Genomic DNA, 25859 nt, shown 5'->3' with positions numbered 1-25859 from the left:
TGATTTTAATAATGTATTAGTAAATGTTGAAATTAACTAAGATTTAATAAATTAATAAATAATTAATGTTATTATAATGCAAAATAAAACAATTAAGGCTTGCTTTTTTTAGTCATTTTAAATATTTCATTATTCTGTACAATTTCAGACAGGCACCCTCACAGAAGATGGTCTGGACATGTGGGGAATTCAACGAGCAGAAGATGGCAGGTATGACCATATTTATTTATTTACCTACCTACCTACTTACTCAGCTGTTTTTAAATTAGCATGGAGGAGACTTTAATTGTCTTTCTGACTGAAGAATCTTTCTTCCCTAGATTCCACCATTCAGAAGAAAAAGCAGATGATAAGAGCTTAGTAACAACCAAGTTTGTCTCCTGCATGGCCACCTGTCACTCCCTCACTAAGATTGAGGGTCAGCTCTCTGGAGATCCGCTGGACCTCAAGATGTTCGAGGCCACAGGCTGGGTCGGTGTCTGCTGAGACAGGAGAACAGTTTGTAATGTCCTTGTTCGAGTTTTGGAACAAGTTGTACTTGTTTTTAATTTTTTTTTGGTGTCACTCTGTCTATCTATGGTCTTCAGACCTTGGTGGAAGCCACAGAAGAGGAGACGGCTCAACACGACCGCATTGAACTCACTTATGTAAAACCGCCAAATCAGCTTCTTCCGCCACCAGTGATATCACCTGAACAGGACATGGTGAGCATTTTAAAATGTCATTTATTTCTTGTGATGGCAAAGCTGAATTTTTGGCAGTCATTACTCAAGTCTTCAGTGTCACATGATCCTTCAGAAATTGTTATTATTAATATTTTTTTAATGTTGAAAATGGTTGTCATGCTTAATATTTTTGTTGAAACCTTGATTTTTTTTTTTTTAATTCAAAAGAACAGCATTTATTTGAGAGACATCTTTTTTTGACCTATTTTTCGGACCTATTATGCCCCTTTTTACAAGATGTAAAATACGTCTCTGGTGTCCCTAGAGCGTGTATGTGAAGTTTTAGCTCAAAATACTCCACAGATAATTTATTATAGCATGTTAAAATTAGCACTATTTGGGTGTGAGCAAAAACGCGCCATTTTTGAGTGTGACCCTTTAAATGCAAATGAGCTGTTGATCCCGGCCCCCTTTCCAGAAGAGGGCAGAGTTTTAAGAACTCATGCTCCGGCATACCGACAACAACAAAACAGGACAATCTAGTGCTCCAAAAATGTCAGAAAGGGCGTTCATGTGCAATTTTTGACTAGGAAACTCTTGTTTATGAAACTTCCGATTGCACGTGAGGGCAGCATCACTTCTGGATATGAAGTTTGTATTACATTGTACTAATCTCTTGTGGTTTCCTTTCAGGAACTGTCAGAACTCGATGAGCTCTCGGTATGTGCAATGGCTATTATTTTATGAATTTCATTATGGACGTATATGGGTGTGTACATGCTTTCTGTTGTTTCTCGTGCAGGCGTCCTATATGATCGGTATTGTGCGGCAGTTCTCCTTCTCCTCCACCCTGCAAAGAATGAGCGTGGTCGTTCGTCAGATTGGAGAGAGGCGCATGGACGCCTATCTGAAAGGAGCACCAGAGGTTGTGGCTAGCCTGTGTAAGAAAGAGTCAGGTCAGTGGAAGATTCGTCCAATATTATCATATTTTTTTGAATTTCAAATCAACATTGGATTGAAGTTGCTATTTTTTTTTTTTTTCTTACAACACACCACAGTACCAGAGGATTTTGCAGAGGTTTTGGAGGACTACACCAAACAGGGCTTCCGGGTCATCGCGCTGGCACACAGACGGCTAGAATCCAAACTTACATTTCACAAAGTGCAGAACATTAACAGGTAAAGTTCATTAAACTCTTTACTGGCAATCAAAACTAAGGGTTTTTTTTTGTTGTTTTTTTTATAAAATTGTTATGCATTGACTTTTATCATTGTGCCACTATATGTTTGTCACATTGTATTTGTTTTCTCTTCTACAGGGATCAAATAGAGAAAAATATGGAATTTCTGGGTTTGATTATCATGCAGAACAAGCTGAAAACAGAAACTCCAGGGGTGCTGGAAGATCTACGACGTGCCAACATACGCACAGTTATGGTCACAGGTAAACATGACATGTTCTGCTGGTTATTTTTCCTAGCTTGCATCTGTGTCAGGTCAGAAAACCTGGGAGTTTAATACAGTTCCTGAATATTCTTTTCAAAGGGTCATTTTAAATTGTAGAACATAGTTATTAAAAAGTTTGGGGTCAGTGAGATTTTTGAAAAGTCTCTTATGCTCACTAAGGCTGCATTTATTTGATCAGAAATACAGTAAAAATATTGTAATATTGTAAAATATTGTTTCAATTTAAAATAATTGTTTTTTATTTTAATATATTTTAAAATGTATTATTCCTTGGATGGCAAAGCTGACTTTTCAGCATCATTATTCCAGTCTTCAGTGTCACATGTTCCTTCAGAAATCATTCTAATATGCTGATCTGCTGCTCAAGAAACATTTCTTATTATTATCAATGATGAAAACAGTTGTGCTGCTTTTTTTTTCTTCTCAGGATTCTTTAAAGAATTCAAAAGAACAGCATTTATTTCAAATAGAAATCTTTTGGAACATTATAAATGTCTTTACTTTACTTTTGATCAATTTAATGCAATCTTTCTTAATAAAAGTACTTTATTTAAAAAAATAAAATCTTACTGACCCCAAACTTTTGAACAGTAATGTACGTCATGTGCTGCCCATGAAGCTAGATATCATAAATGTTTTGTCGCAGTTGTGCTTGGGGACTTTCTGACAGAGTATTTTCAGTTTAGGTCCAACAAACCTGGTTCAGTTACTTACTGCTTACCTTATTTGTGTTAGTTTACTTGATTAGCATATCAAGAGTGGAATATGCCCATGTTGTTTGAAGATGGTAGGGCGTTTAGAGTGACCAGCCACAGGCAGACAGACAGGAGTCTGGGAGCTTTGAAGCTTAATTCATTAGGTATTCCTGGAATCTAATAAGGTTCTCAGCTCTCCAGATTACCAGCCAAGTGCTCCAAAGTTCAGACGAGGCTGAATGCAGCATTGTGAACGTAAGCAGATTGAGTTTGTACATGACCCACTCTTACAATCATGAGGAACATTCGGTCATTGCCAGATACCAGCCATCATCTGTTCACTAACAAAAAAGCACCATTATACCAGTGTATTGGATGTGTACCAAGGTCTAAAAGAATGGGATTTAAAAATGGCTCTATCAAAGTGTATTGGTGTTAGTAAGGGTTTATTTCTTATTTTCTTCGCCTTTTCCTCTCTCCTGCAGGTGACAACATGCTGACGGCCATCTCTGTGGCACGAGACTGCGGCATGATTCAGCCGCAAGACCGAGTCATTATTGCCGACGCTCTGCCCCCTAAAGACGGCCAGGCTGCCAAGATCAACTGGCACTATGCCGACAAACCCAGCAAACACTCGAACAAGCCCACCAAACTAGAGGTCAGTGCGCCATCTCCTGGGCAGAACCTGTCACTGCTGTTACAGGAATGTTACATGTGAAGCTTTATCAACAGCATTATTTATAAATAATTTCAACTTGTTCTTTAGCAAAATCACTTTTACAGTAGGACACTTACAATGAAAAGACTCAAGGCTGTACAGTATACATTAAAAAACTTTAATTATGAAACGGAAGTCTTTTCTTCCCTATTGTGCGAATGAAACGACTTCTCAAACAAGACAAAAATTTAGGTTGTGACTTGATTTGTCCATCAGGAATTGATTGGATCATTGTGGTTTGCTATTGCTGTGATGTCATGTGAATGACAGGTTGCCCCGCCCTCACACCAATAAGCACATCATCAGCGAAGAGAAGAGATTGTCGCTGCAAGAGGGAGGGGAAGTGATTTTAATTGAATATCACAAGGGCACATGAGTTAAAAAAAAAGAGAAAATCACTTGCACAGATTAATTATTTGTGATAAATGCCGCAATATTCCATTAAAAAAAGAGAATTTGTGTGTTCTGTTTTAATGGTGACTTTAAGACCTCAAATGTTATTGATAAAGCAAAAAGCTTTAGCTTCAGTATCTCTCTGTATTTGTGTTTTCTGACAGCAGGAGATGGAGATTATTATGGAAGATGGGCATTCTGAGACGAGACCTCAGGAACAGTATCACTTTGCCATGAGTGGAAAGTCTTTTGCTGTAATTATTGAGCATTTCCAGGACCTGCTACAGAAGGTTGGCTGAAAGCAGATGTCTTTTTTATACCATATTTGTACATGTGTATCATATTATATATGATATATATGGTGTTTTTATTGTTGCTGTAGATGGTGCTTCATGGAACAGTATATGCAAGGATGGCGCCTGACCAGAAAACTCAGCTTGTTGAAACATTGGAAAGTGTAGAGTGAGTATTAAACACACACACACAAACACACACACACACACACACACACACACACACACACACACACACACACACACACACACACACACACACACACACACACCATGATGGCTCATTAACTATTTGTATCTAATTAGATGTAATTTGCACAAACCCCCATCCAATAAGTTAAGTGTAACTCGTCCTCCAACTTTCGTGCGACTGACCTGAATGCAAGGTTCTGACAATCATGAAAAACTGTGATTTTTTTTTTTTTATAATGGTGATTAACAAAAAATAGGAAATCATAATATTAGAATGATTTCTAAAGTATAATGTGACACTGAAGACGAGTAATGATGATGAAAATTTAGCTTTGCCATCACAGGAATAAATTACATTTTAAAATATATATTGATATAGAAAAACTTGATTTTAAATTGTACAATTTAAAATCTTACTAACTTTTTTTTCTACTCTGTGCTGCAGCTATTTTGTAGGTATGTGTGGAGATGGAGCAAATGACTGTGGGGTGAGTGACTTCGAAAATCTGTTGTCAAACCGTTTCAGTGGTAATGTGTCCTTTACACCTGTCATAGGTTCTGAAAGTGTCGTGTAGCTGATAACGTCTGTCTGTTTCTTGCTCAGGCACTGAAGAGAGCTCATGCTGGGATCTCCCTGTCGGAGCTGGAGGCTTCAGTGGCGTCTCCCTTCACCTCCACAACTCCCAGCATCACCTGCGTGCCCAATCTGATCAGGTGTCCTAACTGCACCACAGCACGGCTCTGTTTTAAAGCAGTCCTATAATGAGAAATCAAAACTTTCAGTATCTTTTGAAACATAGTACATTGTTCTACAAGACGCTGTAAGTTTCAGAACTCAAAACATCTCCAGTCCAAAAACAACATATGTTTAAACTGCAAAAATTTGGCTTCTGGGCTCAAAAACCCAAAAATGCATGATGTTTCGCATTTACACAGGCATTTACGCCTTGGATTAATAAATAACGATAAATAAATATGAATTTGCAATAAATGCTGCTCCACACAAACTTAAAGGGTTAGTTCACCCAAAAATGAAAATTCTGTCATTAATTTCTCACACCTGTAAGACCTTTATTCATCTTCGGAAAACAAATGTGAGAGGTTTCTGATCTCCATATACACAGCAATGTCATAACAAATTTCAAGGCCCAGAAAGAAAGTCATCGTTAAAATAGTCCATGTGACTACAGTGGTTCAACCTTAAAGGGATAGTTCACCCAAAAATGAAAATTCTGTCATCATTTACTCACCCTCAAGTTGTTCCAAACCTGTGTAAATTTCTTTGTTCTGCTGAACACAAAAGAAGATATTTAGAAGAATGTTTGTAACCAAGCAGATCTTGCCCCCCCATTGACTACCATAGTATTTTGTTTTCCTACTATGTTAGTCAGTGGGGGGGCGAGATCTGCTTGGTCACAAACATTCTTACAAATATCATCTTTTGTGTTCAGCAGAACAAAGAAATTTATACAGGTTTGGAACAATTTGAGGGGGAGTGAATGATGACAGAATTTTCATTTTTGGGGTGAACTATCCCTTTAATGTTATGAAGCGACAAGAATACTTTTTAATTTGTTACGGGTTTGGAACGACATGAGGGTGAGTATTTAATAACAGAAATTTCATTTTTGGGTGGACTAACCCTTTATCTATGCATGTGGTCTGAGTTTGGGTCACTTACAATATGTAATGAGAACTTGAAGCGCTTATAACGCAGCTGTTGTCAACAAAAGAAAAGTTTTATAGACCTCCTGAAATTTAAGACAGCCATAAATATTTGCATTGTAATTTTACTGTTGTATTGTAAAATAAAATGATTATAATAATATTATTATTATTATTATTATTATTATTATTACAATGATAATATTTCTTATTGTTTACTATTTTTGTTCAGTTATAAAACTATTCAAATAATAATTATTATTATTTAACATTTTTGGGCTAAATTGTGCTGACCTACAAACAAGCACGGCAAACCTGGATATTTTTTTTTAATCATTTTTAATCACAATCGCAATTTTTATCACAAATCACAAAGTAAGCGATTTCTGAGAAACGCTGTTAATATTTGAAATCAACACCCAAACAAACACACCCCTATCCAAATGAAACACACCCCTCCCTTTATTGCTTCGCCCCCAAAATAATGAACCCACTATGCGACACAGGCAACGGCTAACAGCTGGCGCATCAGACAGCTCTCGCAAATATGGATGAATCAGCTGTGATTCAACAAAAACGGCATACAACAGCATAAATGGATTCTGTGAAACAGCAAAAAACCAACGCTACTCACATATCGAGCAGAAACAAAGCAACCTCAGAGGTTCTCGAACATCTCTCCAGCGCTCGAAAGGTTTCTAATATTAACACGGGTCCTAGCTCTTGCCTGATCCTAACCCTTCTTTTTCCAATAATATTCTTCTGAGCTTTTCCTCTTTGGTAATATCTCAGCCATAATGACCCCCATCATGAGCGGATACGCCTCCTACTGCTGATTGGCTAAAGGTGTGTTTTAGTGGTCAGTGGATTGGTAGATTTTCTCCTATTTACACAACCAGGTCTATGCACACAGAAAAGACAATCTAGCAAATGTTCACAAAATTGTTTGTTTGGTTGTTTCAACAACCAATTTTCAACAGCGTTTCTCAGAAATCACTTACTGAACCTTTAATAAACCACAATGGGAAATGGGACATTTTGTTGATGGCTTGGTTTCTTAGTTTCTTTGGAAACTGCTTATGATGCTGTGTTGGTCTTAATGATGCTGATGTGCCTCAAAATGAAATGGTTTGAAAATGAATCAGTTGGAGTTGATGAGGGTGCCTGTTTTGGCCTTCAATATTGTAGACAGTTTTTCCCAATGACAAACGAGTCTCACACGTGTTGTTTCTCCACAGGGAGGGACGAGCGGCTCTCATCACCTCCTTCTGTGTGTTTAAGTTCATGGCTCTGTACAGTATTATTCAGTGCCTCAGTGTCGCCCTTCTTTACTCCGTAAGTTCTCCTGTCATGATTTCAATTCACTGAACTGTTGTTGTTATACATCTTACTTGGTTTTCTGTGCTTGAAGACAGATTGTGTTTGTGAGTGACTGGAGATTCTCGCTGAGATTGCGATTGAGATTGCGATACAACCCTGATCCATTAATAATGCATTTCAGATTGGCAGTAACCTGGGCGACTTCCAGTTTCTCTTCATCGACATAGCCATCATTCTTCTAATTGTCTTCACCAGTGAGTAATGATCATCTGTAATGTCTTTCTTGTTCAGCTCAAATTTAGCTCAGCAGTGCCTGTTTTATTAGTCTGTTCGATCTTTTCAGTTTTTATGAATTATGCAATAAGGCAAACTAGTCTCTGTATTGCAGATTAGTGGATTCTGATAATCGGGTTTGAACCTTTCAACCTCCACAATGCATTTCTCATTGAATTTAACTAACCAAATGTGAAATAGTAGAGGCACACAGAATATTAAGTAGGAAATAAAATAGGTCTGTTCTGTATAGTATCCATTGTGATTACATTGCATTATAAGATCAGAGAAATAGATTATAGAGTAAATAGCCAGTCTGATTTCATGTTGTCAATAAGCATTTAGATTTAACTTTAAGAGTTTGAGCTCATGGTAGTTAAGGTACATTATTAATAAATTGTAAGCAGTGGTGGATGAAGTACACAAATCAAGTACTTAAATGGTTAGTTCATCCAAAAATGAAACTTCTGTCATTAATTACTCACCCTCATATTGCTCCAAACCTATAAGACCTTTGTTCATCTTCAGAACACAAATTAAGATATTTTTGATGAAATCCGAGAGGTTTCTGACCTCCCTATAGACAGCAATGTCATAAACAATTTCAAGGCCCAGAAAGGTAGTAAAGACATCGTTAAAATAGTCCATGTGACTACAGTGGTTCAACCTTAATGTTAAACCTCAGGTTAATTGGAAAAAAACGTCTCTTTCGTGGTGATTTCTTCAGTTCAAAATAAATGAGGAACTATGTTTTTTTTAAATGTAGTGGAGTAAAAGTATGATATTATGCTTTGGAAAAAGTAAGTTTCCCAACAGAAAAATACTCTGATAAAGTATAGATACTTGAAAAATGTACTTAAGTACTGTAACTAAGTAAAACTACTTTGTTGCTGTCCACCACTGATTGTAAGTACATTATTGATTTTTTTTTTTTTTGCTGTAATTTCTCTCTAGTGAGTTTGAACTCCGCATGGAAGGAGCTCGTCCCCCGAAGACCTCCCTCCGGTCTCGTCTCAGGTCCTCTCCTCTTCTCAGTTCTGACCCAGATTCTCATTTGCCTGGGTTTCCAGATCATGGCCTTTCTCTTGATCCAAAACTTCGACTGGTACTCCAAGCCAGAGTGAGTATGGTGCACTGTGTACAATGCAGACCCCTGCAGGTCATTAGTGGTACTGCAAGACATTTTTTCTAATCTTAGTTGCATTAAAAACGATCTAATAATCTTACTGCAGCTCTAGTTAATTGTTTTTCATTTGCTTGTTCTGTAATTTACAGTTTCTACAACTGCTCTGTTCCCCATCACCTGGACAACTCCACAGAGACCAAAGAAGAAGAAGAAGAAGAAAAAATCATGATTGATGTGAATACCACACTCTTCTTCGTCTCCTCTTTTCAGTACCTCATTGTTGCCGTTGTTTTCTCCAAAGGAAAACCTTTCCGCCAGCCCAGCTACAAGAACTGTAAGGATGAAGCTTTTTCAACTTTATCTAATTCTCATTTACTGTTCATTGACTGTTTCTGGGTGTTTGTTTTTGTTTCTTTCAGGGCCGTTTGTTCTTTCCGCTTTAATTCTCACCGTTTTCCTGTTTTTCATCATGTTTGTCCCAGTCTCTGGAATCTATAAATTTTTGGAGGTATAGTTGTTTCTTGGTTGATTCCTTTAGATAATATATCTCCTATTGTTTGAATAATTATCACTTTATTATTTATTAATAATTATTTTAATATGTTTTAAAATGTGTTTTTTTTTTTTTAAAGCTGAATTTTCAGCATCATTACTCCAGTCTTTAGTGTCACATGATCCTTTAGAAATCATTCTAATATGCTGATTTGCTGCTCAGGAAATATTTCTTATTATAATCAATGTTGAAGACAGTTGTGCTGTTTTTGTGAAAACCACGCATTTAGTTGAAATGGAAATAATTTGCAACATTATATGTCTTAACTGTTACATTGGATCAATTGAATGCACCTTTGTACTATATTCACCTTTTTCAAAAAAACAAAACAAAAATCTTACTTATTGTACTACATGTTTTAAGAAGTTCCGTTACATTGTCTCTGTTTTTCTCAGCTCGTGTGTGTTCCTTTGAGCTGGCGTGTGGCTATGGTGCTTATTGTATTGGGCAACACTTTAGTGTGTGTGTTCGTCGAGGTAAGTGGGAACATCAGACTCTTACATCTGCCACATTATTTGTTGTGGATATTCACTTATGAATTGCATTTCAATCTGGTCATTTTTGTTAAAATCAATGTTGGGGGAATTAAATCATTATGTAGTTCTATTGCTAGTTCATATATACAGTATTTGGGGAAGTACAGTACTATATTATGGATGATACGTTTTCTTATAGGATGTGACTGTCAGATGTAGTGGACCCTTCAGCCAGGGTCAATAACACACTGCTCTTGCTGTAACCCAATTAAAACCCTCAATTGTACTTGATAGCTTATACACTTGTGCACTTGTACTTATACAACAACACAAAAATAGGGTTGGGAATCAAGAGCTGGTTCTTTAAACACAAGTTTTTATATATATATATATATATATATATATATAATAATTATTCATGTTCTATAGTCAAAACAAATGACTCTTTAAAAATTAGAGAACACTTGAGCCAAAAGAGCTTCAAACTCATCTGCCTAAAATGGCTTGATCACTAAAGTATTTGAAGCGATTACTGAATTAAAGTGATAGTTCACCCAAAAATGAACTATCCCTTTAACATCTGAAAAACTGATTTTTGTTGTAGTAAGCAACTGTTATTTATTTTATTAATTTTAATTATTTTAAAGTTTTTAAGTTTGTGCTTACATAATATTTGTGTGTACTGTGTATATTTATTATGTATATATAAATATACACATGTATATATTTAAGAAATATGTACATGTATATATGTGTGTAATATTTATATATATTTATATTTTATATATTATAATATATTTTTTGTTAAATATATACATGCATGTGTGTGTATTTATATATACATAAATATACACAGTACACATTATGTAAACATTTTATTTTGGATGTGATTAATAGTGATTGATCGTTTGACAGCACTATATTATATATTATATTATATACAAAAAATACTGTATAAAAGTATTAGGATCAGTAGTTAATCCTGAAACACACTAAAAGAATCTTTAAAGAATGGAAGGAGCTGAAATTCCTTGCGATTCCCATCCCTATACAAAAGTAAATTCCATCTGCTCTGCTGAGGCTGATTCACAGGATAAGGAAACAGCAGTTAAATTTTGACCTACATATCCAGCTCAGCCATGAATTGTACAGTGTGTCTGATTCCATCAGCAGCTCCTTCTGCCTCTGAATCCCAAAGAAAAGGTCAAATTACTCTTGTCCTCTTTGGGCAAACTCCTCACACTAATTAAGAAATGCCAGCAATCATCGTAGTGGCATAGCGGCTGTTTGCTTCGCCTCTAGATCCCGCCGACTTCCTGGTGCGGACTACAGTTCACACCCCTTCTCAGCCGTTCTCTCTCACCTTTTAATCAGTAGAATACTAGACTGCAGCAGCTAATCAGTGGGACCCGATCCTGTGATCTCACTGTATGTTCATTGCCAATGAAATTATTTTTAGGGCAGAATAACATAATTCTCTTGCATCCCTCTATTTCTTTTTAACTAACACAATCCAGAAAAAAAAAATCACTGCCCTTTCAAGAAGAAATGTATTTAGTTTTGCTCTTGACAAAGAAAAAGCAGAAACAATTGATGACCATAAATCTTTTGCTAGCCATGTGATCCGTAGCTCTCTTCATTCTTTCCGCCCTACTGCGATATTCTTTAGACCGTCGTGCTTGATGTCATCTTTTGGAAGCATGTGTTCAGCAGAGACAAGCAGGGAAGCTATGGCGTCTCCCCTGCAGGCCCGACACCACAGGTTGGGAAAAATCTGACACTTCTGTTCACCGTTGCCTTTTCACTTCCTGGTGTCCACTCCCACTCTTTTCCCCCTCTCCTTCCTCCTTCTTCTCTCTCTCTCCCCCTCTCTCACCCAGCACCCTGTTTTAACGTTTGGCCTTGCATGCGCCAACATGATTTTTCTGAACGCTCTCTAGTGCCCCCTGTGGGGACTCTTGTTTTGTCATTCTCCAGGGGCTTACGATTACCCCACCCCACTCCTCTTCCTCCCCATTTTCCTTTAATGCTCCTTCTGTAGCTATGCTATGCGTATTAAACTCCGTGTTTGGAATGACGCTGCAGGTATGTGCCAAACAGAGCAATGTTTAACATCTAAAACTTGCACTAAAGTTCTGATACATTGTGTTTTGTGTGTTTATAAAGCATCTGGTTTGGTTAAAGGAATATTCTGGGTTGTTTGCAACTTAATGTCTGTGGAAAGCATTTTTGAAATCGGGACAATTTTTCTACTTATGGTTACCAGTCCTTGTTGTAAAGCAACCAGTTTACTTTTTTAAACTACGCTATTGTTCAAAAGTTTGAGGTCAGTATGTTTTTGTTTGTTTGAAAGAAATTAAATTCAGCCTTGTCACCACAGGAATAAATTACATTTTAAAATAAAATAGAAAACAGTTCTTTCACAATTTTTCACAATATTACTGTTTTTACTGTATTTTTGATCAAATAAATGCAGTCTCAGTGAGCGTACGAGACTTTAACTGCAAAAACGGTTAAACCTTACGATCCCAAACTTTTGAAAGGATGTCGTGGTTAGTTTTTGGCAGAGTATCTGAGCCACGAGCTGTAAAGGCACAGCGCTATTCTAAAAAGGGGGGTGGGGAGCAGCAGCTCATTTGCATTTAAAGATACATGCACGTAAACAGCATGTTTTTTAACTTCCACTCAAAAATGGGCATTTACAACATGGTATGCGAAATGATCTGTGGGGTATTTTGAGCTGAAACTTCAGACTCATTTTGGGGACACCTGAGACTTATATTACATCTTTTAAAAAGGGGCATAATCGGTCCCCTTTAAAGTGTAAATAGCTCAGAATATTCCTTTAAATGAATGTTCAGGGTTTAGAACGAGTTTGTGGCCTGCTGTCGATGATCACAGACAAATAATTTATACTTGCTTAAATCATCCTTTTAAAGTGGGACTATTTTTGTAGGTGGATGAACTTCAAGTTACTAATTTACTCACGTACGGTGTCCTCATGCAGACACTGAGTAGTGTTATTTTAGTATTATATTATATTATATTTGTGACCCTGGACCACAAAACCAGTCATGAGGGTCTTTTTTTTTTTTTTTTTTTTTTTTTTTTTTTTTTTGAAAATCTGAAATCTGAGGGTGCAAAAAAATCAAAATATTGAGAAAATCGCCTTTAAAGTTGTCCAAATGAAGTCCTTAGCAATGCATATCCACTCACAAAAATAAATTTTTGATATTTACGGTAGGAAATTTACAAAATATCTTCATAGAACATGATCTTTACTTTATATCCTAATGATTTTTGGCATTAAAGAAAAATCGATAATTTTGACCCATACAATGTATTGTTGGCTATTGCTACAAATATACCTGTGCGATTTATGACTGGTTTTGTGGTCCAGGGTCATGTTTAGTGTTTTAGTATTATGTACTTTTTAGTCATAATTTTAGTTTGAATTAACTAATTTCAGTTTTTTAGTCATTTTAGTAGTTTAATTTAAGTTTTAAACTCTTTTTAGTTTAAGTTTTTCATCTACTATTTGTTTTTTTTTTTTTGTTTTTTTTTATTCTGTTTCATTTCAGTTACTGAAAACAAAAAATTGAATCGGTTTTAGTTAATTACACTGATACTGAGAAAGTAACCAGGTTGACTTTTTTTTTTTGAGCTTGTCATTATGTTATAATAATAGACTTTAGATTGCAAATAACCTGGAATATTCCCTTAAAGGAATGTTCCGGGTTTAAAAGAAGCTCTATTGACAGTATCTGTGGCCTGCCTTCGATTATCACCAAAAATAATTTCAAGCCCTCAGATTGTTAAAACAAGCCAAAATTATTTATAGTAGTGGGCCTTTACGTAGTCAAAAATTTGACATTTTACGCACATTAGGTTAGTAAGTGGTTTTGTCTGACTAGTTCCCTTTTTCAGTCTTTTAAAACTGAACCTTTATCACAATGCAGTGTCATTCCCCATATATTTTGTATTTGTATTTTGCATTGTAAGCACACAATTTATGTTTGTTTTAAAAACTGATGACAAGTCAAAGTTATTTTCTGTGGTAACTGACAGCATGCCATGGATTTGAACCCGGAACATTCTTTTGAGCTAAAGCAAAAATGTATATTTCATTGAATTTTGGTATTAATTTGGATAAGAATAAACAGTCAATATTACCCTTGCATGTGCTCAGAGGCATGACATACTCTACAGACAGACCAAAGGCTCTGACATTGTTTCTGCAGATGAATACTAATATTTCATTTCATTTTGTTGTAGTTTACAGTGATTCCATTACAAGTTTGAATTCTGTCTTTTGAAGAAAAGGATAAAAAAAAAAACTCCCCTGTGTTCTTCTCTGATGTGTATGTGTATATGTGTGTCTATAGGAAGGACTAGACCTGTTTGGATCTAAATGCCTCTCCTGTCTGTGCTACCGACGGAGAAAAGTGCCCAAGGCTCGGTACATGCACCTGGCCCAAGAGCTGAGCGTAGATCCCGACTGGCCTCCCAAACCTAAGAGCACTACTGAAGCCAAACCCGCCCCTCATCTGGACGACTGCTCCTACCAGATCGAGGCTGTTTCCTAGCATTTCACAATCCGTATTGCACGTCCAAACCACCAGGGAGTTCTCTAAACACTGTTGAATTTAACGATTTTGTTAAAATAGATACGAAAAAGACACCAAAAACAAAACCCTGCAACGGAGAGAGCTTTTAATTACACTTCGAAGATATTTCAAGGATTTGTTGTCTCTCTTCTTTGATTTTTCTTTTGATTCTGCTGCTCAAGATGATTTTTTTAATGGGCGGGGTTCACAGGCTGGGAACTGTGGAAGCCCCGCCCACACAGGCGTGCGGTTTGTCAACACATCACCGATGTTCCCTTAAGACATTGTAGACCGCAAAGTCATTGAACTCATTACCAAATGTGGCTCTTCTCCATGAACTTCACCTTTTCTCCAACAGATATCAAGGAGGCTCTTCACTGGATTTCAAGCGCCGTCTTGTTAATGTAGTCTGTAGTGCATCATCTCTACAGAGGCTGCATGCTAACGCTTTGGAAACCATCGCTGCATGCGGAACAAACCAAACCAAACTCTAGTGGCTCACAGAATCCAAGATCCAGCGTTGTTTTCAGCCAGCTCGTTTTTAAAAATATATCGACGTAGATATATAATTATACTTGATCTTTATTTTTCATATCTCTTCCCATGGAAGAATGGAGATGGGATTCAGTTGTGGAAGGCCAAACATTGTGAAAGTCGTTTGTGGTTTGTTCACTTCTCCTGGCGCAGTATTTGGTGATTTGGTTTGATTTGATCCATCCTGAAACTTTTAACCAATTTTGCTGAAAACCGCATCTGAAGTCAAATCAAAAGCACGGCATCAACAGTAAAGAGGAAAGGGGCTTAAGTGTTCATTGAGAAATATTTGGAAAAAGTACAAATGATAGAGCTTTAAAAGTCCTTTTTTAAAGTGAGGACAATTTGCAATCCAATTCAAAGCAGGTTGCCGATTTAAAAAAAAATAAATAAATAATAATAATAATAATAATCTCTCAGAATTGGCCATTTAACAGTATTACTTGTGCATGACTTTGGTTTTGCTGCTAATCTAGGAAACAAAGCAACATTTTCCATCCTAAATGAAGGTTCGAAATCTGTTGCAGATGATCTCTCCCCTTCTTCCAGATGTGATTTATTTACATCATTTATACAGTGCAGTTCAACTATCCTCAGCTTGCAGGCTTGTCTCACTGCCTTTTTGGTATTTGATTTTTGAAGAAAAAAAAAACCATGTTTTTCATATAATTTTACATGTGGTGTTTTCTGAAAAGAACCACTAAGCAATATCAGGTGATCACCTTTATTTTATTCTTTACACTGACAGTTTGTATTGTTGCTCATCTGAAAAATCCAAGCCATTCATAGTGCATTTTGAAGAGTTTTGGTCAGTCATTCTGAGGTAAGTTTCATGCCTTTGATTACTTTTGACAACTTTCCATTTTATCAAAAAATGGGAAATGATTAATAGTAAAATTGTACTATTATAAAAGTAAATATCAATCACATGTCTTCTGGACAGCACTTCATTTAATAATTGAACATTAGAATAGAATATTAAAGATCTACATGTTCTACATGAACCTTGAAATGAAATCTTCTTTGAATACGATGGAATGATATGTGCAAACATTGAAGTTCAAACAGTCTAATCACAGGTTTTCCTTCATGTTTGCATTTATTTATTGTTTGGTCTTCAAGTTCATGTTGATTTGTTTTGCTGTATATGGGGCATTTTTAATTCTTCAGTTTAATCTGAAAAAGGGCTAAATTTGTCTGTCTTTTTATTGCTCCATTTCTGCAATACTTTGGTACTGTTTGATGTTTGAAATGGTATTGATCATCTGGCATATTTGCAATGTGTTCTTTTCAGCTGTATTTGTCCGATGTTGCATCTGTATGTTTGTTTATATCATAAACACGTGTTTGCTGGGCATTCCTTGAATGAGGCAAAAACAGATCACCTTGCTGTTATTGACCTGGGTGACACTAACAATTATACGATGTATTACTTTTATAAACAACCTTTTCAAAGCATCTACTCGCACCATCTACTGAGCCCGGATGGTTAAACAAACACGCCGATCTGTTTTTTTTTTTTTTTTTTAAACATGTATGTTCTTAAATGTGAATGCAATGCTGAATGCTTTTGGGATTGGGGAATGTTAAATTATTTTCTTTCTTCTTTTTTTATTATTTGTATTGTTAATGCTGAAGTAATTATTTTTTTTGTTTATTTAAATTGTTTAGTTTGTCTTGATCTGAACTGTGTGGTGTGGCAATCAGTTTCTCTTCCTCTAGGAGGCAGTAGGTTGCTCTATTCGGAGAATATCATTAAATCCTCTCACAATAACAAACCTGCACCTTATGTACATTTTTGTTGGTTTTGTTCACTTTTACACCTGCAGATGAACACTGAAATATCTGTTATGTCACTCTTTAAAGGGATAGTTCACCCAAAAATGAAACCCCTCACCCTTAAGTTGTTCAAAACATGTATGAATTTCTTTGTTCTATTGAGCACAAAAGAAGATATTTTGAAGAATGTGGGTAACCGAAGAGTTGCTGGTCCCTATTGACTTCCATAATACTCTGGAAGTCAATGGGGACCAGCAACTTGGTTGAGTAAATGATGACAGAATTTTCATTTTTGTGTGTACTATCCCTTTAAGTTCCATAGCAATCATATATGTGCTGAAAAATTAGTTTTCCAAAACTGGGGCCATGTTCATGTCATCTGTATGTCATATCTGCAGTTCTCTAGGATACAAACGCACAGGAAAAAAAGTGTTTGATTACTGGAGGTCATTAAATACACATTGTTACTCCTTTTGCTTAATTAATTTTGTACCATATGTCATATTCATTTTTGTGTGAGAACGAAGGTGTTATCAAAAATGAGCAAAAGTTCAGCCACTGGTTATTTTAAAGCTGGAGTGGTTAATTTCCTCAGGGAAATGTGTGTATTTGTAATGATTAATGCTGATTAAATAAATATGGAAAAGTCACGTGGGTCAGTATTCTTGGTGATGTTCAGTAGATATTATATAAGTCCCACCACGTTTTATTTTTGTAGAGATGTAAATTTGTGATTGCCGCTTTTTTATATATATATATGTAATTTATTTTTATTTTATTTGCTTTAATAAATATTGTAAGTTTTCCTTAGCTTTTTTCTCTCCCACTTACTGATCTGCAATAAATAGCGAAAACAGAATATTCTTATTGTTCATTGCTATCAGCATGTTTCTGTAAAATGTGGTATGGGAAGCTCTCCAGATGTTTAGCTGACTTTATTGCTTATTGTTTTATTGGTCATTACTTGTTTTACCATGTCATACCCAGGGTGCAACAAGCAATGTTTACTGTTCGCAAAGTCCCGCCCCTTTTAGTTACTGTTGCTATGTACGACAAGCCATTCCGCTCTCACGCCACATTCTCATGCAGTGAAAAATTCATTGCAGGGCAAAGAGGACACTAACAACGCATCGACAGACAAGACAGAGCAGGTTACTTTTTATATGAAATGGTCTCAATTTTCAAATTTTGTAGTTTTTAAAGAAATTTAAACAATAAATACTGTTTTGTGGCTCTTTAATGCGTCGTGACAGATCGCTGTAACCTCAGTTCAAGCGGCTCATGAACCGATCACCTCTTCCTAATAGTTAATTTATAGCATCAAATAAACATGAATGAACATCAGAAGGAATGTTGTTTCAACCGCAGGAAGACATCAGTACACACCTTTTCTCAAGTTCAAGTCCACCGACGTTAATCTACGTTAAACTCCCTTGACTGCTTTGTCTGACATAACGGCAGAAACAAATCTTACACCAATCTTTTGAACGATAGTGCAAAAATGTACAATAAATTGCAGAGTTGGCAAAATCTAATATGGAAAGTGACATTTAATTGGTCTTGTGACTATCATTTAGAGTATGATGTTCTGTGTCTGCGATTTTACTGAATTACTTAACTTGACATTCATTTGTTGGATTTTAGCAGGTGATAATACAGACAGTGTAGAACAGGGAGCTGTTTGGAAACCGCTGACATATGGTGAAAAGGAAACAATCGTGAGGAATCCTTTAACTAGATGAGTAAAGTTTGATGACGAACTTTGATGTTGGCTTGAAAAAGCCAGGTCTGAAAGTTTAAAATAACTTTGAACAGCTTTAAGTTTAAAGGTTTTACTCAGAGACTTCTACTACTCAGAGAAAGTAAAAAATGTTACTAGCATGTTGTAGCATGTTGCTAGCATGAATTAGCAGGTTGTTAGCATGTTTATCATGTTGCTAGCATGAATTAGCATGTTTTAACACGTTATTAACATGAATTAGCATGTTTAACACATTGCTAACATGATTTAACACAGGGGTGTCGAACTCATTTTAGGTTGAGGGCCGGATGGGAAAAAATGTAACCATGTGCGGACCGATTTTTTTTTTTAAACCTTAGTGAGCTGACAGTTACATTAATATTAACCATACAAACTACACATTAATTTGCTCTTTGAAAACTGCATTTGTTTTTACTGTGAAAAGACTTTATTAGACTTTTAAAATAATATTTAATTTAATTTTTTTTATTATTGATTTTTTTATGGCCAATTCCAATTCCTTTGGAGCAAATTTGATACCGGTTGATACCGATATTTTCTTTAATTTATTTTTTTATTTGTTCTATAACCGGCCGAACTGGCCTTAAACAAAAAATATGTGAAGCCACTGGTATACAGGCACCCCACTGCATTTTGAGCATGAACAGTTGTTTTTGATTTAAATTAGATTGTATAATTTCAAGATTTACAGCATGGTCTGACTTTATAGCTTTGTGAAATTATACTACATAAGACACCTGAACAAAACAAAAATAGCAGACGGACTGAATGAAAATGCAAATTCACTCTCTAACAGTAGGTGGCGCTTGTGGAACAGCAGCGATATAGCGTTTCCTTGGTTACCGCTGCACTGCGCTAATAAAATAGGCTACTTATATGGAGATCGAAACTTTTCTGAAGACAGTTCCCTTCTAAGTTACATTAATATAAAACCCAATTCAATATTTATATTTTTCTTCCTACATTTCACAAACAGTGAGCCTGGTACAGTATTTGCTCTGCTGGCGCGTCTGTGTTCTTCTCTTTGCGTCCGTATTCAGCATGTGGCTGCGTTAACGTCCTGTTTACAGACTTCGTAATATTTCCACACAAACGACAGTTTGGGAAATTATTGCAAAGCAGTGTGTTTGCAAGTCCAGAATTGGCCAAAATAAAACTAATTAACCGTTCGGATTTATGGCCGGTGGACCATGCATAACTGTTTTTTTAATTATTGTTCAAATCATCTCCCGGGCCGGATTGGACACTTTTGTGGGCCGTATTCGGTCCGCGGGCCTTGTGTTTGACACCTGTGATGTAACACTTTGCTAGCATTTTTTAGCACATTGCTAGCATGAATTAGTATGTTTTAGCACTTTTCTACCATGAATTTGCATGTTTTACCACATTGCTAACAAGTTTTAACATGTTAGCATGAATTAGCATGTTGCTAGCATGTTTTAAGCTAGCTGTTAGGCTTTGCCTGTTGTCAAGCCAACATAATATCTTCTATACCAGGATCTTCCACTGTTTTCAACCACACTAACATAATTTTAACAATAATGTCACATGGCTAGAGGGATATTTCTTCATCTGCTGGGTCCCAAAAGGTGCGTTGTGATTGGCTACCTCATGTGTCCGAGTCATTTTATGTGTAAGAGTTCGTAGAAACTTTAACTCTTTGTCAGGCAGACCATGTGACCCGAGCAGTGTCAAGGTTGATTTGTTTGAGCGCCAACTCTATTTCCAACGTCATCACTGCTTGTGTGCTCTGTCTCTGATATATTGATTTAGTTTTTAGGTCAGGCTCCAAGTGATGTTCTGTGACTGTTTGAGAATGCTGGTTCCACAAGAACATATGCGACTGCAAAATTCATCTCTTATATAACGGCCAATCTTGGTACAAAAGGACCTCTCTCAATAAGGTTAAGTGACTTGAAAGGTTTGATTACGGATAAAAATGCCTTTAAGCGACTGTCAGTGATGCCAAAAAGTTGACACCCCGTCCCAAACACCGCAAGCAAATGTGGTTGAATATTTAATTTGGTGTCCAGTTACTTTTGACCATTTAATACAGTCTTGAAAATGAATTACATCTAAATGTTCTTCATTTGATAATGTGCTTGTGACTTTATGCCGTGTCTCATTTTCAAAATGTGCTTGTGTTTTGATTCCCCCCACATAAGTTTCTACACTGAAATGTGTTAACCCCACATGACCTTGTTGTGATAAGCCCCCTGACCATCGTGTGCTGCCATTGGCTGTTTCTGTTAAATTTTAAGAGAGTAAGACCATACGGACTAAATATTTACCTGTCCATAAACGTATGGTGCCATTAGTGTAGAAGCTAAAGTGGGAAAAAAAAAATCGAAATGCAAGTACATTTATAAGTACATAATTATGTTTATTAATTATTATATGTGTGTGTGTGTGTGTATATATATATATATATATATATATATATATTCTTATATATTCTTAGATATTTTTCATGTTAAAGCTTTAATTTTTGTAGTTTTGACATTATAGTTTTTTTTAATGTCTATATAGTTTTTAGAAATTTTTATTTCAGTTTTAATTTTAGTTATTTTAGTGCATCAAGTTAAACTAAAATAAAATGAGAAATGTTGCTTTGGCAACTAGCTGAAATAAAAATAAGTGAGATTTTATATTTTATTTCAGTTCTCATTTTTTTTTAACTAACTATATTTTATGGTTGTAGTTTTAATTAACTATAATAACCCTGATAATAATCGATTTAAAAAAAAATCCAAAACAATCACTATAAACTGTACACAAACACAAACACACACACAGACACACAGACTCACATGCCTGTGCAACTGTTTGGATAGGCAGGGTTTGGCAATCCAGTATTTGATTGGACACTGCAAGTCTTTAAATGCTTCACTTTGCTGTGAAACACCCAGAACCTTGTGATAACATTCAGTAAACGTTGATAAGATCAATTACTTTCGGACATTTTGAGGAAAAACATGAGTGGATGTCCGTATTTGGGAAGAAAGCATCAGTGCGTTTTTTTATTGTTTTAGAATTTGTTTTTAACTAAGTGTTCTTATTTCCTGTCAGAATTAAATGAAATAAATTATCAAAATAAAATGCAATGTTTGATTGATTTATTTATTTTTTTACCTGAAAAAACTTAAATATATATATATTTTATTCTCAAATTTAGATTGTTTACCAGTAAGCCCAGTCAGGCAGAGGAAGAGGATGAATCCCAAAAGGGCATCAACAAAGCCACTAAAGGAGGAATCGTCTATGGAGAATACCTACAGGTAATTAACTTAAAGTCATCAACCTTTATATCTGTACTGATCCAAATATTAATTATCCATATCTAACATTTCAGTCTGTTTTGCTGCAAATGATTTAATCACAGCAAGAAAAGCTGAAATGCATTAAAGTGTAATAGTGTCAATCTTACTGTTAGCTTGACAAGGTGCTGAGCGCTCAAGTTTTGCAGAGTCAACTGAAAGGTAACAAAATCCATGATGAGCATCTCTTCATCGTTACCCACCAAGGTAATCTATTTATATGTATTCAGCTCTCATTATTTTACAGTTTAAGGTTCCATTTCCACAAATCCTGACTGTGTTATCCTGTTTTCTCCTTTAGCATATGAGTTGTGGTTTAAGCAGGTATTATGGGAGCTTGATTCAGTTCGGGGCCTGTTCATTAAAAACCATGTGAGTTAAACTAACAAAGTGAATATTGACTCAAATAAGTGTGACTTTAAAGAGAATTGTTGACTTTACCGCAAGCATTCTTACTTTATTTAGATGTATATTCTTGTGATGAAATTAAAAATGACAAAATGTGGACTTTGTCCACAGGTTCGGGATGAGAGAAACATGCTGAAGGTGGTGAGCAGGATCCAGAGGATCACCATGATCTTCAAACTGCTGGTGGAACAGTTTGCGGTCTTGGAGACCATGACTGCTTTGGACTTCTTTGACTTCAGGTAAGTCTCAGTCAACATACAAAATCGCCACCTCATAAAATATTTTTCTCATGAGCTCGGGTTTCCTCAGCTCAAACAACCCTGAACAACAGGCCTCAAAAGCAAAACTAAAAAACAAAGTTGTGAAATTGAAAATCCACATTTATGTCCTTGAAAGAAATCATTGAAGATAATTTGTGAGTGAATTTGTGTGTGAATCTAATGAGCTGAATCTTTTCAGTGAATCACTTGAGTGATTCATTCACAAATCAGACTTTGTTGTGTACGTGTTGTAGGGAGTATCTGTCCCCGGCCTCGGGGTTCCAGAGTCTTCAGTTTCGTCTTCTGGAGGGTAAGATTGGTGTGGCGGATCATTTGAGAGTCCCCTACAACCGACGACACTACAGAGATAACTTCCACGGACACGAGAGTGAGACGCTGCTGAGTTCAGAGCAGGAACCCTCTCTCCTTCAGCTGGTGGAGGTAAAACCTCTCATCTTCAGGTTCAGAAGACACACAACTCTTTCAAAGACCCATTCAGAATATTCTGAAATTAGCATTTTGGCACTATTTTTACATAATTACTGCTATTATGTGTTTTGTAGCAATGGCTGGAGAGGACTCCTGGACTTGAAAGAGATGGATTCAATTTCTGGGGGAAACTGCAATCCAACATCGAAGAGGGTCTCAAGATGGAGAAGCACAAACTGGAAGTTCGTTCTGCTCTCATTTTTAATCACAACGATTTTTTTCCAGTTTGTTATGTTACTGAGCTGAAGGTTAACTTATTGCTTTGACTGATAGAAAATGGAAGATTCTGAGGTAAAGCAGGAGCTTCTAGAAGATCTAAACAAACAGTCTGAGGTCTTCACTTCCCTATTTGACCCAAAACGCCATGAGCATCTTTTAAGCAAAGGTAAGGACCAGTCCACAATGCTTTGCCGGTAACCGCTAAGGTAGTGTAGACTAATAATAGGGTTATTATCATGTTAATAGTTTTAGTTAATGATAATAACAATCTAAGTAAAGTTTTTCATAGTTTCATTTTTAAAAAACTTAAATACACATTTATAATGCTATACTTTGTGTTATATTACCTTGGCAGTAAATGACAAAAAAAATAATACAATACCGTTTCTAATACAACGGCTGAGGGAGTGATGGCAACTTTTATATCATTCTCTCTTCTGACCTACGTAATCAATCTCTGTATATTTTTATCCTGTTTTGGAAAGTCGTGAAAACACTATATCATTATATATATATATATATATATATATATATATATTTGTTGAGTTCTCCCATTCACCACTATAGAAGTTTACCCAACTATGATGACTCTGAGAACCCCGGAAACGTGATAAAGGTCCATTAAAAACATTTTTTGTTAATTAAAATAAATCTGAAATAAAATAAAAATAAAACAATATATAAATATTACATGAAAAACATAAACTTACTGCAGTTAGTTCCCAAAGCAACAGTTTCATAATTTTCATTTATTTTAAGTTAAAATTACTATTATTTAAAAAAAATTAATAAATAAAACTAAAACTAAATCTGAAATAAAAAGTAAATTAAACCTAAATAGTAATATATAATAATTAAAATGAATAGAAATGCATAGCAAAACTACTAAAAATTAAAATGAGATTAAAATATAAACATATTAGCTAATTTAAAATAATAAAAACTAAAATAGTATACAAACAATACTAAACACCGCTACTAAGCAGGTGCCATTTTGACAGGGCCTAATATGGACTCATACAAAGGCAAAATGATGGTATGTTTTAGACACTACCGTCACTGTATAGTACCATTTCAATACCATAGTGCATAAATATGGTAAATACATGCAAACAATAATAAACAATCAGATCTGAATCTTTTTCCAAAAGGTGAACGTCGACTTTCTTACAAGGCCCTTCAGGGAGCTCTAATGATCAATTTCTATAGGTATGCATTTCATACAATATCCACTATATTCATATAAATATTATTTTTGTTCATTATACAATGAAGACTTCATTTTTCCCCTTCCAGGGAAGAGCCTCGCTTCCAGGTGCCCTTCCAGCTCCTGACTGCGCTGATGGAGATCGATATGCTTATGACCAAGTGGAGATGTAAGTCTTTGATTCTGAGCTCTCATTCAGGAATCTACAGCCATATCCCACATTTAACATCACAAACCTTTCTCTTCAGATAACCATGTCTGTATGGTGCACAGAATGATTGGTAGCAAGGCAGGGACAGGTGGATCTTCAGGATACCATTACCTGCGCTCCACTGTCAGGTGTGTGTCTCACAAATTACCAGAGAAAGATGCTTTTTTTTTTTCTGTGCCAATGTGAAATAGTCACTTCCTGTGGGGTTTTGAGTTGTTTTGGTCATCATATTACTCATACAACTCATTTACTCGTAATTATTTCAAGTTATGATCCACTTATCTCTACTGATATGGTTTACAAGTGTTTGAAGCAGATAAAAGGCTTTTATTCACATTTTCACCCGGCGATAAAAATCTGTGATAAACAGTAACACTTTAACCTCAGAAAGGTGTGTATAAGAGTGACCACAATATGAAGGTTTGCCATAAACCAATGATGCCACATTCTCTCTTCTTTCAGTGACCGTTACAAAGTGTTTGTGGATTTGTTCAACCTGGCGACATTCCTGGTACCTCGTGCTTGGGTGCCCAAACTGAACCCAAACGTCCATAAGTTCCCCTACATGGCCGAGTGTTACGACAGCTCGTACAATTCATGCAGCAGTGAGGATTCAGATTAGAAAGATCAAACTTGTTTGTCCATGCTGATGAAATGAAATAATGTCCAGGAACTCAAGAATAATGCCAAGTACTCTGTATTGATCAGCCAAAGTTTGTGCTTTTTGCTTCATCTATGTGATTTACTAAGATACTGAAGAACTAGAAGCTTCTTTACAGATTATATAGATGTAAAAAAAAGTTTAATGATGAAGTAATTGTGTATATATGAAAAAAATCAAGAAATCTTGTATATACTATTTATATTTTAAACATTTGTGTAAAAAAAATAGCCTTTTGTACCAATAAAAAGTTATTTTTGAATGATGCACATTGATTTGTCTGATCATTTGTAAATATAGGTTATGTATTTTGTAAGCTGACAGTTATATGGAATGTCATTTGGACTATACAGAACTTTATCCTGAAGTTTATAGTTTTAAAGCGAAGATACTGTATATTAATAAGCAAATCTAGCTAAATTTTCATCACTACTTTCCAGAATTTCCAGAATTTGCTCTGACCCAGTTCACCAGGTTCTGTTGGTAAATATTTGTGACCGCGGTCACATCGATCTAATGTTTTGAATTGGGGGCCGCCTTGACTTCTTAATAAACAAATGAACTGCTCC

The 25859-nt window shown here is 35.7% G+C and overlaps 2 protein-coding genes across 6 annotated transcripts in view; both read left to right on the top strand.

Annotated features, from left to right (window-relative positions):
* atp13a3 (ATPase 13A3) overlaps positions 1-17566 on the top strand; it is a 41294-nt gene extending 23728 nt beyond the window's left edge. For 3 of the 5 annotated variants that reach the window (XM_051911964.1, XM_051911966.1, XM_051911965.1), the window contains exons 15-34: positions 149-210; positions 321-471; positions 588-704; positions 1359-1385; positions 1468-1621; positions 1724-1844; positions 1985-2109; positions 3313-3485; positions 4103-4228; positions 4321-4400; positions 4869-4911; positions 5028-5137; positions 7327-7423; positions 7590-7662; positions 8636-8801; positions 8957-9141; positions 9227-9315; positions 9756-9836; positions 11506-11598; positions 14222-17566. In XM_051911964.1, coding sequence (XP_051767924.1) covers positions 149-210; positions 321-471; positions 588-704; positions 1359-1385; positions 1468-1621; positions 1724-1844; positions 1985-2109; positions 3313-3485; positions 4103-4228; positions 4321-4400; positions 4869-4911; positions 5028-5137; positions 7327-7423; positions 7590-7662; positions 8636-8801; positions 8957-9141; positions 9227-9315; positions 9756-9836; positions 11506-11598; positions 14222-14422 — 2274 coding nt within the window. In that variant the 3' untranslated portion in view covers positions 14423-17566. The remainder of the gene's footprint in view (positions 1-148; positions 211-320; positions 472-587; positions 705-1358; positions 1386-1467; positions 1622-1723; positions 1845-1984; positions 2110-3312; positions 3486-4102; positions 4229-4320; positions 4401-4868; positions 4912-5027; positions 5138-7326; positions 7424-7589; positions 7663-8635; positions 8802-8956; positions 9142-9226; positions 9316-9755; positions 9837-11505; positions 11599-14221) is intronic. The other 2 variants (XM_051911967.1, XM_051911968.1) reach the window with 2 other exon arrangements.
* Positions 17567-21366: 3800 nt separating this feature from the next.
* tdo2b (tryptophan 2,3-dioxygenase b) lies at positions 21367-25559 on the top strand. Its single transcript, XM_051913290.1, has 12 exons — positions 21367-21528; positions 21694-21796; positions 21952-22042; positions 22137-22207; positions 22355-22482; positions 22758-22944; positions 23067-23174; positions 23266-23377; positions 24363-24420; positions 24508-24587; positions 24667-24757; positions 25092-25559. The coding sequence occupies exons 1-12, from the start codon at positions 21494-21496 to the stop codon at positions 25249-25251; spliced, it is 1224 nt and encodes a 407-aa protein (XP_051769250.1). The 5' UTR covers positions 21367-21493; the 3' UTR covers positions 25252-25559.
* Positions 25560-25859: the final 300 nt, after the last annotated feature.

Source organism: Ctenopharyngodon idella, chromosome 11 (genome assembly GCF_019924925.1).
Source record: "Ctenopharyngodon idella isolate HZGC_01 chromosome 11, HZGC01, whole genome shotgun sequence".
Lineage (NCBI taxonomy): Eukaryota > Metazoa > Chordata > Actinopteri > Cypriniformes > Xenocyprididae > Ctenopharyngodon > Ctenopharyngodon idella.
This window is presented reverse-complemented; position numbering and strand designations above follow the sequence as displayed.